The 15,859-nt window shown below is 35.6% G+C and overlaps 1 protein-coding gene and 1 pseudogene across 1 annotated transcript; both read right to left on the reverse strand.

Moving 5' to 3' along the window:
• LOC120188478 (3-hydroxy-3-methylglutaryl-coenzyme A reductase 1-like) lies at positions 1-2,008 on the reverse strand. Its single transcript, XM_039191902.1, has 4 exons — positions 1,047-2,008; positions 777-958; positions 331-677; positions 1-246 (listed from the first exon to the last, which is right to left on the reverse strand). Exons 1-4 carry the CDS (start codon positions 2,006-2,008, stop codon positions 4-6), a joined length of 1,734 nt encoding a protein of 577 aa, XP_039047833.1. The 3' UTR covers positions 1-3.
• Positions 2,009-6,247: 4,239 nt separating this feature from the next.
• On the reverse strand, positions 6,248-14,831 carry LOC120188328 (annotated as a pseudogene).
• Positions 14,832-15,859: the final 1,028 nt, after the last annotated feature.

The following is a 15,859-nucleotide window of genomic DNA, read 5'->3' on the forward strand; positions in this document are numbered from 1 at the left end:
TCTCTAAGAAGCAGTGTTGGAGGCATCCTTACTTGACCTATTGTACTTCATATGGCTCTTGACTAGTTGCCCAGCTGCCAGTGCAGACATGAGTGATAGTTCCCCGGCAAGGACTGCACCGGCTACGATGGTTGCAAGGAGTCTAGAGTTTGCACCGGGTGACTCTCGGTTCGCACCTTTGACCCCGAGAAGGTTCAAACATGCCAATTGAGATGCGAGCTGAGTTCCACCACCAACAGTGCCAACCTAAAAGATAAATCAGAACTTACATCAATACCCAGTTTTACTTTGCTAGAAAATTTGATAACCAGCCATAATATTGTCAATTACCTCGATGGAAGGCATTGTGACGGAAATGTGAAGGTCCTTGCCATCATTGACAGCTTCCATCATCGTGATGCAATGCGAGCTCTCCACGTTTTGAGCCGGGTCTTGACCGGTAGCGATGTATATTGCAGCAACAATGTTACTAGCATGTGCATTGAATCCACCCAATGCTCCGGCCATGGCAGATCCGGTAAGGTTCTTAAGTATGTTAAGCTCCACAAGGGATTCAACACTAGTCTTCAAGACTTTCCTTACCACATCACCCTTAATGATGGCCTCGCAGACAACAGATTTACCTCGTCCTTCAATCCAATTCACCGCAGCCGGCTTTTTGTCCGAACAGAAATTTCCTAAATCCATCAGAAATCCATACAATTCAATGGTCTAGCTCAAACGACAAAAAGGAAGAGTCATATATATAATCATAAGTTCATGGAAATGAAACTCACCAGAGATACCAATGACATCCATGTCAGGGAAATCAGTTTGAAGGAAATCCAAAACGTTTTGGACTCCCTTTGAAACCATGTTCATCCCCATCGCGTCGCCGGTGCTGCAAGTAAATCTCATATAAAGATTCTTCCCAGCAATGGCACATTTTATACCTTGAAGCCTAGCAAATCGACTTGATCTGCAACCACCAAGAAAACCGAAGCTTTCAACAAACCAGCACCATATTAGTTTAATCAACTCAGAACTTAAAAGATATTGAAACAAACCTGTTGAAAACTACAGCCAAGGTCTCAGAATTTAAAGGATCCTCCAAATACAACTTCAAATCGGCTGCCCTCTTCGCGGTGCTGAACCTTACGACAGGAGCTCTAGTCATCCCATCTTTCAATAGAACACTTGAAGCTCCACCGGACAAATGAATAGCCTTGCATCCCCTATTAGTGCTAGCTACCAAGCACCCTTCAGTGGTTGCCATAGGAACCGAATACTCTCTTCCATTAAGCAACAACGGCCCAGCGATGCCGACGGGAATCTGCACATACCCGATCGGCATCTCGCAACACTGTCCTAAAATCGACTCATAATCGAATCCATCCAATGGCAATCCCGACAGTGACTTCCCCGTTAATCTCTCCAATGCCTCACGCCTTATCGCAGCAGCTCTCTTGCAGTCACCTAACTTAGATTCTAAAGAATACGATGGGGTTGTCCCAGCCACGACGGCTTTAACAATTTCTTCGTCTTCCTCAGTTGTAACTCTCTCGGGCTTTTCGTCGAACACTTTCTGGAAAGATATAACCGGTGCTCCAGGAACCGAACAATCAAGAGCTTGGCCGCAAGGGACCTTAGGAGCATCTTCTTTACAGAGCAAAACTTCGTTTTCCTCTTCATCGTCCTCGGAATTCCAAACGTCGGTCGAGGGTCGTAGAATCAAAGACTTAACGAAATCAATCCCAAAGAACCCCAAAAGATAAATAAACGAGGCGATCAAAGCGAAAATCGCGACGATCTCAGACGAGGTGACGAGGTGAAGAGGCGTGGAAGTACGAATCTTTTCACGCCAACGTGAAAGAAGAAAATAAACCACCGAGAAAAACAGCGTGAAGAACACCGCATTCGGTAATGCTTCAGATGAGACTTTTGTGGAGTCCTCCTCAAAAGAAATCTTTTTCGTTGTTGATCTCGGAGATTGAACGGGTTTAGTCGATAATTCCCCGCGGGCTTCCATTTTGGGCGGTGGTGGTGGTTGTGGAGGCGTTGGTTTCGGAAGCCGGAGGCGGATGGAGGGAAAACGGAAGATGAAATTAAACGAGAGTCGGAGACTATTCCGTTCGGATTCTAAAACTGTTTTTTCGGGTGATTTTTTTTGGATGAAGAAGCTGGAGTTGAGGGAAGTGAGTATTTATAATGTTGTTAGGATGACACGTGTCAAACAGTGATAGCGCGTGAGAGTGACTTGGCACTTTATTACTCGACAACTTAATGAGAGAAGATAAGAGAAGAGTCAAAATAAATACTTGTTCAATAATTAAAAAATAACACTAATTATTAATTATCACTCAATTTAGTAGGATGAACCGATTATCTGTTCGAATACTAATCTTATTTAGTGATTAAAAAATAATTTTATAAATTTGATTAAATATTAATTCGATTAATATTATGTTGTTATAATATATAATAGGATATGAGTTCGAAAATACTTAAGTATTCTTGAATCTATTCAACGACATTTGTCTTTCGAAAGAATATTATTTTTCTTAGAATTCTCATGTTTGAGTAGTTATATTTATTAGGTGTGTGTTAATCTAGTGGGATGAGACACTAGATTTCTTTTAGCAAGATCATAAGTTTAAATCATGATATTTACGATTAGAGCAAATTAGATTGAAAATGTTAACCATGTAATAGACTTCTACAAAATTCAGTCTAGATTAGTCAATAGATAAAATATTGGTACGGTTGATTAATAATATGTTTTGTCATGTACACGACAGATTTGAAGTTTATCAAATAATTATTATTATCTTTAGAAATTTCATATTTGAGCATATTGTATTGTCAAATGAGTTAAGAGTCTTTCGAACATTTACTGTCTTGTAATCACTCTTAGATTAATAAAAAATATTAATAGGATATATGCACGAATCAATACATGCACGAATCAAAGACCTCATTGGTTATCAGATTTGTTATTATCCTTTGAGGTCTCAGGTCAGAGCACCACATATGTAGAGATATAAGCGTTCATTGTCAAAAGATTGAATATCATTAAACAAATATTACCTTATATTCGTTATATATATATATATATATATAATGTTGCTTTCTTTTATATTATATGCATGGTCAGGCCACCAAAGAAGAAAAATCTTTTTTTACCAAAAAAAAAAGAAGAAGAAAAAAAGGAGAGCCAATTTTGACTGTAGATGTCATCATTTTTGGACATCTATTTATAAATAAAATCATAATTTATGCACTTGATGGAATCTTATTTTATATAATAATAAATTATTTGTTATATATACTGTAAAAAGTTTATATTTCACAAGTATATCTAATTTAGGGGATGTTTGTTTGGCTCTGAATGGAATCATTCAGCACTGAATGTTGAACCGTTCACCATTCAGCGTGTTTGTTTCGTACCTCTGAATGATTCAGTGTTGACTGATTCAGTAAAACAGTGCTGAATGATTCAGCATCAAAGTATATTCTGAATGATTCAGAGTAATTATCAAACATCATGTCACATTCAGAACTAATTCATACCATTCAGAACTAATTCATACATAGCCTCTGAATCATTTAACATTTGAATCATTCAGCGCTTAATCATTCTGAAGTAAACAAACAGCCCCTTAATTAATGATCTTATGATTTAATCTCTAAATCCTAAATTTTAAATCATAAATTCTAAATTTTAAATCATGAATCTTGAACTTTAATTAGAATTAATGGCGTTAATATAATCTTGTTTATAAAATATTTGTCATCATAAGTGAATGAAATGATAACCCTTATTATGCGATAAAGGCAATGTTAGTATTAGTTAGTATTAAATAGGAAGGTATATTTGATCAAGTCGAGTTAAATAGAGTGAAAAGATCTGAGTTACTTAAATTGATAAGTATTATTTTATCATTTAAATTTTATCTAAAAATTTGTGTCAAAAATATGAGTCGAGTCAAATCGAATATATTATTTTAATTTTTATTCAGATTTAATTATAATTATTTATAATGTGTCAAAAAAATTGATAACAATAATTCGCTTAATCACTGAGATCGTTTGGTTCATGCTTTATAACTAAATCTAAATAAAAACTAATGTTGCTATTAAAATTTTAATTTAAACTATCACAAATTCAACTATATTAAAATTTGCCATATCCAAATCAATTCGAACCGAACGAGTAATCGGAGAGGTCTAGTCGAAGGCATTGCATAAGAAATTCAAAACAATAACAATATAAATTACAATAAATTGACCCAGCGCTATAATATATTAACTCTTTTAAATAAGATTTAAAGTTTAAATCTTGACATCAAGATCAAAACTGACTAAATCAAAAGAATATCTTTATAACGAGTTTCTATATAACCAAATTCAGATTAAACGGTCATTGATCAAATATCGATAATTATAAAAAATAATAATAACAATTTGTCAATGCCCGTTACACTACGCTACGCATGTTGCATGCATTTTGCATGTAAGCCACCAAGTCAAACAATTTGATTTTTTTCCCCTTTGTTTTTTTAGGACAGCAACTAGTGCATCAATTTTGAACGTAAATAAATCTTTAGATGAATATATATATATATATATATAATTTAATGATTAAGAAACTACTTAGCAGTTGGACAAGTACACGTTATATGATTTGATTTCAAATATAATTAAAATTTATGTGATTATGGAAGGTTGAAAATTAATCTATCGCTAAACGGTAATGAAACAAGACAAATGTGGTTAGAATATACTAATGGAGGAAGAGGAAGAACGCTGTTATAATTTTATTATTGATACAAATAATAGGTTCATTCAACTAGTCAATTTGAATTAATAAATATAATTTTAAACTATTATTTTGACTCTTAATTTGTAAATTTCTTGCAATTACGACATTATTTCATGCATCGGTCCTCAAAATTAATATGTTTTAGTAGTCATATAAGAGTTGATTATATTTAAAGTCAATCACAATGAAGTCAGAGATCGATCGAGAGCTTGCTCTCTCACCTCAAAGTAAATGTATAATTCTTGTTTAATCCCTTAAAAGTTCTAAAATTTTATTTTGGTATAATGGTAAATTACACCCTATCTTTAAAATTAATGATTTTATTTTGACCGCTAAATAGGATACTAATTAGCAGTTAATTATAAGGTAAAGTACATGAATGGTCCACCGATTATAGGGCACTGCTTTGTTAAGTCTTCAGACTATTAAAAATTATAAAGTGGTCCCCCAACTATAGGGCATTGCTTTGTAGAATCCTCCGACTATTAAAAGTTATAAAATGGTTTTCCGACTTTTCATATGTTTCAAACTCGTCATTTTTCATTAAAAAATTTAGTGCAGTCCGAGCTGGACGTTAACCTGTTAACTGAATTATGATAAAATCTGATTTCAAAATCTCAAACGACTATCATATCCCAGTCATCATATTAATATTCAGCTCAGAAAACCATCAATTTTTTAACGAAAAAGACGAGTTTGGAACATATGAACAGTCGAATGACCATTTTGTAACTTTTAATAGTCAAGTGTCTCAATAAAGTAACACCCTATGATCAAATGATCATTTTATAATTACTAATAATCGAGTGACTCAATAAAACAACACTCTATAATTGAAGAACTCAACAAAACAACACTCTATAATCGAAAATCATTTGCTACTTTACCCTTAATTATATTTAGTGGCCAAAATTAAGAAGGAAACAGAAGATTTAATAATTGAGAAAACCAATAAAATACTATAAAATGGGAGCGCAAAGCGAAACTTCCAATCGCAACAATTTATATAATCACAATGTACATTTAACGTATACGCTCTTCTTTATACGTTTATGTTATTGGTATTTATGAAGGCTTAAAACTGGATTTGCTTTCATTGACTTCTGTGTAACATTCTCTTCACTTTTAAATTTAGTCAGGTCTTACGTTTCTGTTTATATGCAGAGATTTTTTCGTATGAATTTATTTGCAGAGATTACTGCCCAAGTACAAACGCGCATATGATATTAATAATATTAATGTCTGCATATGAATACTATTCAACTATGTATTTATGTATTTATTTATACATGCATTGCATTTTATCTATATTTTTAATTTTCTGACTACCGGAGGTCTTCCACGGAAGTTACTCTCAACCTGACGTTGGGGGCAGCCTACTACCCTACCTCCCCCTTACCCCATTGCATATGGGAATTGGGTTTTGTTGTTGTTGTTGTTCTTCTTCTTATGGGAAAACAAATAAAAAATAACACAGAATCGAAAATCAGAACATGGTACAAAAAGATGATATATATGTGTTTATGTATGTATTACTGCATTATCATTGGACCTATATATGACTCGAATAAGTTACGAAGAACACGTTGAACTTCGCCGGAGCTATGCTCGCACCGGATCAGAGCCACCAACGGATGAAAGAAACTCGGAATGTACTTTCTAAAGGAATCCTCCTCCAAGCCACTCAACACCTTCAATGCCGAAACAAGTAAAGATGTTCTTGCTGCCAGTTCTTCCCTTTTGGCCGAACCCAACGGAAGTACCCAATGTAACGTCGGTTTCTCAATCGGTTTCTGCACCATGTACTGCTTGTCGGTACAGTTGAGGTATATCTGAAATATTTTCCCACACAATGCCACGAGTTGTGATTCTAGGTTTGTCTTCTCGGCAAATGATGGATTGTTTTTTATAATATCTTGGAGGAAATCGAGGTATTTTTGATAAGCCTCGTTTTCGAAGTGAACCAAAGGGGGATCGGAGAGCTCTAAAACCAAACACGCTTTCTGTATTTTCTTTCGAAGGGTAGTCTCGGAGTTCAGTTGCTGAGCGTGTGACGCAATGGAAGACACTGTCTCAACAACGATGTTGATGTTGGCAGCTGATAAGAGTTGTAGATTCATTTTTGTACATGTCGATTATAACCTGAAAAAAGAATGAAAAGCCGAAACAAATTGTGATTACTTATGTCGCATGTTTTGATGGTATCGAAATGTTGCGGTTTTTAATGGGAAAAACCTGCATAATGAGCAGGTGGATGGCGATATGACTCTTCATTCTTGAAACCACATAAGCTACAGTGTGCATATTGGCATCCTCGAGATCATCATTGGTGAAGCCGTGATCGGAACTTGTGTCGATACTAGTACGGGATTGAGAATTGTCAGGCACCTCGATGTCATCCATGGTTCTCAGAAGCTTCATAAACCCTGGCAACATTGTTATGGCAGCTTCTTTTTATAGCTGTAAAGATTTCTAGCCATTCCTCTTCCGAGAGGCTGCTTCCTAACTCTCCTGTCAAACGGGAGATTGCTGCAACTCCGGTGCTTGCAGGACCCTGTATTGAGCCTCTCAAATATCCCGTCAGTACTGATAGCACATCTGATAGCTGGGGCCTCAATACACCGTAAAATCTAAGATATAGATCAATTAGACACTGAGCCGCGATGGTGGAAGTTTCCGTGTCCCATGTACTTCCATCATGATGGGAAGAACTTAAAGTCGGTGAATCATGTTCGTCTTTTATGGGCACACCTCTCTTTCCACATACACCATTAAATATGGGGAGAACAACAGAACTAAAAATGCCAATCCAGAAAGCTCGTGAGAAAAGATGACCGTGATCCTTCAGGATGTTGAAAAGCACTTCCACTGAACTCTTTCGGATATCTAATCTCGAGTCCGATGTTAGTTTTGATAAACCTGAAACAGCATATCAAATTTCTTTAATTTTGAAAGAGGAAAGGCACTATATTTTCGCAACATTAAAAGCTAAAGGTGACAGCATTCATGTCCCCAATCAACATGGAAACTATGCGTCGAAACCTAAACTGGTATTTAAAACATTTATATCAGGAGTCACCATAATGCATACGACGCCTTGGTTTAGAGTACATTGCTGATAAAGATCCACAACAATGTGGTAGCAAGCAAGTGAAATCATAAAAAGAAGATGATGTGGACAAGTTTTCATTCGACGATCACTTTTTTTTATATTCACAACATAATCAGCTTGCTTCGATTGCTAAGGACTCGACCGCACAAATAGCCAATTATTCATCCATATTGCAAAACAGTGACGGCAAGGCTATAGGATTTGCAAGCAACTAAATTAGCAGGTTACCTGTTAGCAAAGGAAGCCAATATGATCCATGATCATCAATATAAGCGCAACTTTGTACATCTGAATCATCCTTACTTATAATTGGAATAGATGAAAATTTGTCCGAGCTCTTATCAGGACAAACGAGTCCACCCTCAGCAAGCTTGAGGGCACAAAACCGGAGAAATGCAATAGCATTGAGGCTAGCATCATTGTTAAACCTGCTATTTGTGAATTTGATGAGGCATCTTACACAATCAGTAAAAGTGGTCGCATCTGTCTCAGTTATATGAGGGAAGTATTCTCGCACTATTTTTTCCATCGTCTCAAAAGCCAACAAGACAATATTCTTCCGCTCATCAGCAGCAGCAGTTGTGAACACCTGAGAGGGAAATAAAAATTTTGTGAAAAGAAAAGTTATCAGAGCTTGCATGACAAGTAAAAACTTATGAGACAGCATACCATAAAAACACTTTTCCATCCAGATTTCACATTAGTGACACGGCTGAGGACCATCTGAGAAATACATCGAACTATTAATTCCCTTATTTCTGCAGAATTGCTTTTCTGCATGATAACCACAAATGGCCTCAAAAATTCATTCTGAAAATTATAGTTTGCCAGCTCCTCGCGCTCTAAGAATTTCATAGCAAGCTGCCGCAATGAATCCATCACAAAAATTGATACAGATAAGTTCTCGGACAAACCAACCGAAACAAAGAAATCAGAGAGAACATTCCACATTCGAGACCAAACTAATCTGATGCGGTTCATATTGTAATGCCTGCAATATAACATTCCCGAATAAGTACTTTCCATAGGAACACAAAGGAGGGAGATAGAAGTGCTGGAGAGAGCAACGACAATGATCTATGAGGCTAAAACTTGAGGATCTGTTGGAGATCGCAGTCCAGGAAACTTTCTATAAGAAAAAGATAAGAATCTTACGCAATTTCAATTAGTTTTATGAGGCTAAAAACACGAGGGTCTGTTGGAGACTGCAACTCTGACATAGAAACTTTGCAAAGGGCTTTCACAAAAGCCACTATTGCTTCACTGTTTAACCTTTGGCTATTTGCAAAAACATGGTTCAAATCGAAATTTCCTATCTGGTCCAATAAATTCAAGTTTGCAATGAAGTGGTTAATCTGTTCACCAGTCCTGAACTATTGACTCCGACAGTGGTGCTATCATATGAACCCCCTCGGACGACTGCCATTACAGCTGGATTCTGGAGAGTTCCTTTTTTCATCAGATATTGAAGACCGACAGATTTTTCCATCTTTTCATCTGTTTCAGTGTTGGACACAGATAAAAAGGATGCATCAGTCGCTGCACCTTCTCCCAACAGTTGCAAATGCTCAATTCTGGACAGGCATGTCAATATATGCTCCCAGGCTTCCTGAAGATGGTTACCATCTTCAATGGCTATAGATATTATTGCCTGTATAAAATTAAATGTTTGAACAAATGAGATATAAAGAACACATCTCAGCAAGAAACCTTTACCATAACAAAGAAATTACAATAAAAAGGAATCAAAAGGCATAAAAAATTAAGTGCAAGAATTCAGATGAAACATTTCTAATTCTTCCTGTGACATAACACATGAGAAAGCCAAGGGGACAGACCCATTCTTTGTTATTATGTGCAAAAAAAATATTATTTACCTTTACAGCATCAATGTTCTTTTGTTTCATATCTGCAGCACAATGGAGAAAAGTAAACTTCGCCACGGATGTGACAAAAGCATCTCTTTGTATCTGCATGCCCATTACTGCAGTTACATGCACAGCATATCGAAAGCCCAGTATACACTGAGAGGTAGTAAGTCTATCATCACTCTGGTCAAGTGTGACACTAAATGCAGCCAGCATGGGTCCCCAGCAGACCTCCACCATAAACCTCAAGATTGCAACATCTGAAACAGCATGATAAACAGAACTGCTACAACGAAGGGCAAAAAAGAAAACTATTAACGAACATTATGTAGTTGGTCTTCTGGGAAATTTTGGGATGAGACAAGTAAAGATCAATTTAACACAAAAGCAGGATGGAGAGAATATGGAGGAAGAACAAAAAAATCCCTTCATTTATTGATGCATGTTGTTGACTTATTGAACTGAAATGCCCGCCATCAACTATATATCAAATGACTTAATTAGCCAACAAACACGTCACAACCTATGGCATGTAATTGTATTAAAAAACATGCAAAAATATAATCCGAAGCTCACACATAAATGGTATGAAGGAAGCATACACAATTAAGACTATCAAATTGTGACTATGATTCAAGACATAACTTATGTTGACCTACAAATGGAAAACTTCTACTACTACCTGCCCCACAAGTCATATTGGAAATATCAAACCATTAAATGTATCCAAATAAAACTTACTCTGGTTTTCCCGACTTAGCCTTAAACTGCTCTTGGATATGTCTTATAAGAAGCCCATTTGCACCCAATGGCTTTTCTTCTGTTTGCTTCCAGCTAACCAGATTGAGTATACCATCTAAACCCAATAACTTATTCAAGCTGTTTGCCTGCTTGCTTTGAGGAACAGAAGAATCAGCATTCATCTTAATTTCGTTTTTCACAATTTGATCATAAAGAGCACCAAGATACTCCTCAGGTAAATCCTTGCCATCATCTATTCCTCGGTTGTTTCGGATGAAATCAGACTTCGTCATCTGAATTCAGTAGCAAAATATAACACAAACTAGAATAGAATCAAATCTACAGTAAACTTTGCAAAAGAAAAACATAATTCGCATAACTAAGAGGAGAATTCCATATTATTGTCAGTGGAATTTAAGCACCAGACTGGCTAACGAGTCACATAATAGATCATATAGGTTCTTCAAAAGATAAGTACATGCATAAGCATATGAGCAAAAGTCCACAATTAAGTGATCAGCAGAAAAAACAAAAATAGATTTGACAAACAAACCTTATCTTTGACCATGTTATTATGAGCATCAGTGTTGAGCATTATGACAGAATATGCCAGTACATAAGCAGTGTCTGCACTAGTAAATGAGTTTGGATTGCATTTACAATAGCGCTCAGCAAACTTTTCCATGATACGGTCAATTTTCTGAGCCTCTCCTGGTAACCTGAAGCCACTTAGGAAGAACCTTATTGCTTCACCAAAATCCATAGATTTGAAATTCAAGGAGTCTACATATGCATGCATGACTCTTAAAGCAAATTCCTCCCTTTCACCCAAATAATCACCAATCATTGTTTCATTCAGTCCAGTGGTGTTTTTCTTAAGAAAAGCAGCCACTTCCTCTGGAGAGTTACCAACCTTTTGGGTTCTTATAAGAAACTGAATGCCTTTGGATGGCTTCTTGTTAAACAATTGGACACCTTTCTGCATGTAAACATACTAAATCTGTCATTAAAAAACCAAGCTTGTGAAGAACAGGAACATAAAATTAAGTCATGAAATAAAAGTAATATGGAAAATTATCATGATATATATCAAGGCAGCCCTCCATTAAAATAACCTGGAGTTCAATCTTGTAAGCCCGGCGTTGCTCAAGAGTAGCAGCATCTGACAATTCAGAATTTATTTCTGGATGTAACTCACAATCAGGGACAGCTCCATCTTCTGCAGGTGGGGCTAGATGGTTCTCTGATGAAGTGTCACTCTCAAAGCCCTTAGGCAAGTCAGAATCACCTATCTTCAGCTGTTGGTCCATCCAAGCTCCCATAGACTTAATGATGCCAACTAAGCACTTCACTGATTCATGCCGGAAGGTGATATCCTGAACTACAGACAAAGTTGTGGTTGAACCCGGTGGTGGCCCTTGAGCAGTTTTCAGAAGGCCATTGACAATCCTGCAAAAATCTGATGGAATGAGAATGAGAAACTAAAAGAAAAGATATCAAATTTCTATGATGATCAACCATCATTTTTCAGACTTTGAGAAAAGATATCAAATTCATAAATGATTTCACCATATGATTTGGTAAGAAAGTGTTTTGATACATTTAATATAAGTACAATATTAAGAAAATAATAAAGTACGAGAAATTAAAAGAACTACATTAGGAAAGAAACTAAAGCATGCTCTCAAAACGTGAGCCAAAATCTGCTGCTCGAGTTAATTCTATATTGAACAACCTTCCTTTGCAAAACTTTGAGGACATGTTTCAATTTCATATAGGATTTTCACATATGATTTGCCGGATACTTTATTGAAAATTTGGCACGACAAACACACATGATAACACGAGACCAGCACTCATGTCAAACACTTGTACGGACAATTATCATAAAAGGAAATACCTTTCAAATATGTTGGGTGAATCCACATCGCAGTCATAGTTCACAAATATATCAATGATAATCTGTGAATCCCCACCAATCTTTTCCAACATATTAAGCACGGTCATTTTCTGTACAAAACTTGGTTGGAGAACATTCTCTAGAACTCGGAGAATTAGCATGGGAAAGAATATTCCAATTTCAGCTTTTAATCCTGATCTATATTTTGTTAACAAGCTCATAAAAATAGAACACTGGAGCTCGTAGATAGACATCACCAACAGTGCACTGTTTTTTAACAATGATAAGCAGAGAAATTGCTTCACTGCATTAAGAAACCTGCATGACATACCACATAATATAAGAACACTGGAACAATTTTAACAAAAGATCACAAGAAAACAAGTGAGTTATTTATCATATATACTACATAACATTCAAAAATTGTAATATTAAAAAAAATATTAAAAACAGTAATAATGGTTTTGGAGCATTTTCATCTTCTTTTTTCTAACAACTAGCTAAGCAAATCATTTTTCAGATAAATCATGCAAAATCCAGTACCCCGGGATACAATCATTGGACAAGAAATGGTTATTTTGGGAGTTACGCCTTATGCTGCCAAGAATTTAGGGTGATTAATTGAACCAGCTATGTGCCTGACACAGATTCGTTCAATTGTTTTTCATAGTTTTGCTCATATCTGGAGGCCCAAGACCACCAATGTCCATTTTCGGAATACAAAACCTAAATGCTTTTTTCTACTTTGTTTGGACGTTCAAATTAAACTTCAATCATTCAGGAAAAAAAACTTTATCTTGATTAGATTGGACAACAGCCAAAATCCAAAGGTTCATTACCATTTTAAAGTTCTTAACTAATTATATATTTATATTACAAGTAGACTGGCCACTATCTGATAAATCTAATAACTAACAAAGATAAAGCCTAAAGTAATATGCCAACATGCAAACAACCATATTAACTAACGGTAATTATTTCATACACTGGTAGTGTAAAAGAATTACTCCACAAGCGGGGTTATATTGCTGCTATGTAGCATATTTTAATGACCCTAATCCCTAAATCCTAACCCCTAAATTCTAAACTACAAATCATAAACTCCAAAACAGACTCATGACAGCATTAAAGTTCACACAAGCCTGGCTATTTTAATGCAATGTGTAGTATTTACGGTTTTAGGTTAGGGTTTAGAATTAGTATTTGGAACTAAGATAGGTTGTGTAAAATAATTTTTACACCGCATATCAAATAATAACCTTAACTGATTATGTATTTATATTAATAGTAGTAAGTCCCGTGTTTAAGGAATAATATAGAACAACTTACCTCTCATTTGAGCGCCAAATTGAACCCCCATTATCCATAATAACCTTGAGGAGTTCCAAAGATAATATCTTCCCTCTCAAAAGGATATGATCATCAGGATTCTCCTGGGATGAAAACTTCATTGATAACTTGCACAAATTCTTAAAAATAACAAACCCATCCTCCCTAATTTTACTACTAACCCCACCAGCACCCAATTCCAACCCGTTCTTCGCCTTTTCGTCCCTGATTTCCTCCTCCTCCACCTTAGACTCACCATTTTGCAACACTTCAACCGGTTGCGAAAACTTCAAATCTGGAACTCCTTCACTAGCACTCATAACCTCGCTAACGAAATTCTGACAAAAATAGATTGAACTCCCTTCATTTAAGTTCTTATCAGTAAACTCTAAAAGCTCACTAACTGGCACCGTTCTGATAGTAACATCCATGGAATCCTCTTCCGCACGGGCGAACACAATGAGCATAATTTGAGCTAAAACAGACTTAGCACAGATCTGATTAGTTCCATTTAAACCACCTAAATACACATTGAAACAAGTTCTCACTACCTGGAGCAAGCAATCGCCACGGATCAAAACGCAGGGGCATCGAACGGCCGCGAGCAAAGCTCTTAGCAAAGCGAGCTCAACCGATTCCTCGCCAATGCCGCCGACTTTACAAACACTCTCAATAATTTTGTAGAGTATCGAATCGGAGTTGTTGCCGTCGATCTCGCCACGAACGACCCCCGCGGAAAATAATTTGGAGACGCATTCGAGAGCGGGATCCGCGACTTTGGCATAATTAGAGTCGAGGGCGAGTAGGATGGGGTTGAGGACGAAATCGGCGTCGGAAGAGGAAAGGCCGAGCAAAGGAGAAGTCGGATCCGGTGAGCCGGCGTCGGAGAGGGTTTCGAGCTTATAATTAGAGTGCTTACGCCAAGCGGCGTTTTTGATGATCTTATCGAGTGAGGAGCCAAGCACGCGGCCGCACCGCGACGGGCCGCCGAGTGTTTGGGAAGCTGACATTAAGAGTTGATTTCTTAGGAATTTTCAGATCTGTGAAAATCTCAGCGTTTGATAGAAATCAAATCGAAGTCGTGAGAAATTGAAATTTGCTTGAAAAAGAAACAAATGAAATCCAGATCTTATGTCTCTCTCTGTTTTTTGTAAGAAATTAATTTTGTCTTAATACCACGTGAATATTAAGCAAACGACGCTGACAATCCAAGTATTCAACTACTTATTGTTAATTATTTTATATTTAAATTAATCTCTCAACCTCATATATTATTTTAATGTAGTCCCTAACAAATTTATGAATTTAACGACTTTTTCATTATTTTAATAATACGACACTTTAAAATTGTACAAATATGTGACTTGATTAAAATGATTACAAATTTAAATTTATAAATTATTTCTTATAAAAATATTCCTTTCTATTTTTCGAAGATGAAGTATTTTTTTTTAAATTTTAATGGTGAGAATGTTAAGAAGAAGAGAAAAAAGACTGAGTGGTATATTTTAATTCAACCAATATCTTAAACAATGGAAAAATATTAAAAAATAATAATTACAACGCCGGCGTTCAAAAGCTGAAAGGCCGACTACTGTACTACTTGTAGCCAGTGTTCAACGATAAACACAACTCTTTGCGGCGAGATTAAGGAATATCTTAATATATAATTAAAGAAATATATTATCAGAAATTTTAATATATTTTTAATATTTTTATAAAATGTTATTTAAAATATTATTTTTTTACAAAAAATGTTAATTTTAGGTGCTATTTAAAATATTTAATATTTTTGATAAAATTCTATTTAAAATATTATTTTTTCTATCAGAAATGTTAATATTGAGCGTTACTTAAAATATTATTTTTTATCAAAAATTAAATAATAAAATTAACATTTTTTATAAAAAAAATAATATTTTAAATAACACTTTATTAAAAATCTTAATACTTTCAATAACACTTCCTTAATTTTAAAACTGCAGTAAAATAGAAGTACATGCTAGGTTAGATCAAGTGAGACCACTACCATAATATGTCAGAAAAATATTGGACACAGTAGAGCAAAATGTAGCACAGGGTTGGAGACGCTACAGTAAAGTAGCGTT

Source organism: Hibiscus syriacus, unplaced genomic scaffold, assembly GCF_006381635.1.
Source record: "Hibiscus syriacus cultivar Baekdansim isolate YM2019G1 unplaced genomic scaffold, ASM638163v2 tig00116944_pilon, whole genome shotgun sequence".
Taxonomy (NCBI): Eukaryota; Viridiplantae; Streptophyta; class Magnoliopsida; order Malvales; family Malvaceae; genus Hibiscus; species Hibiscus syriacus.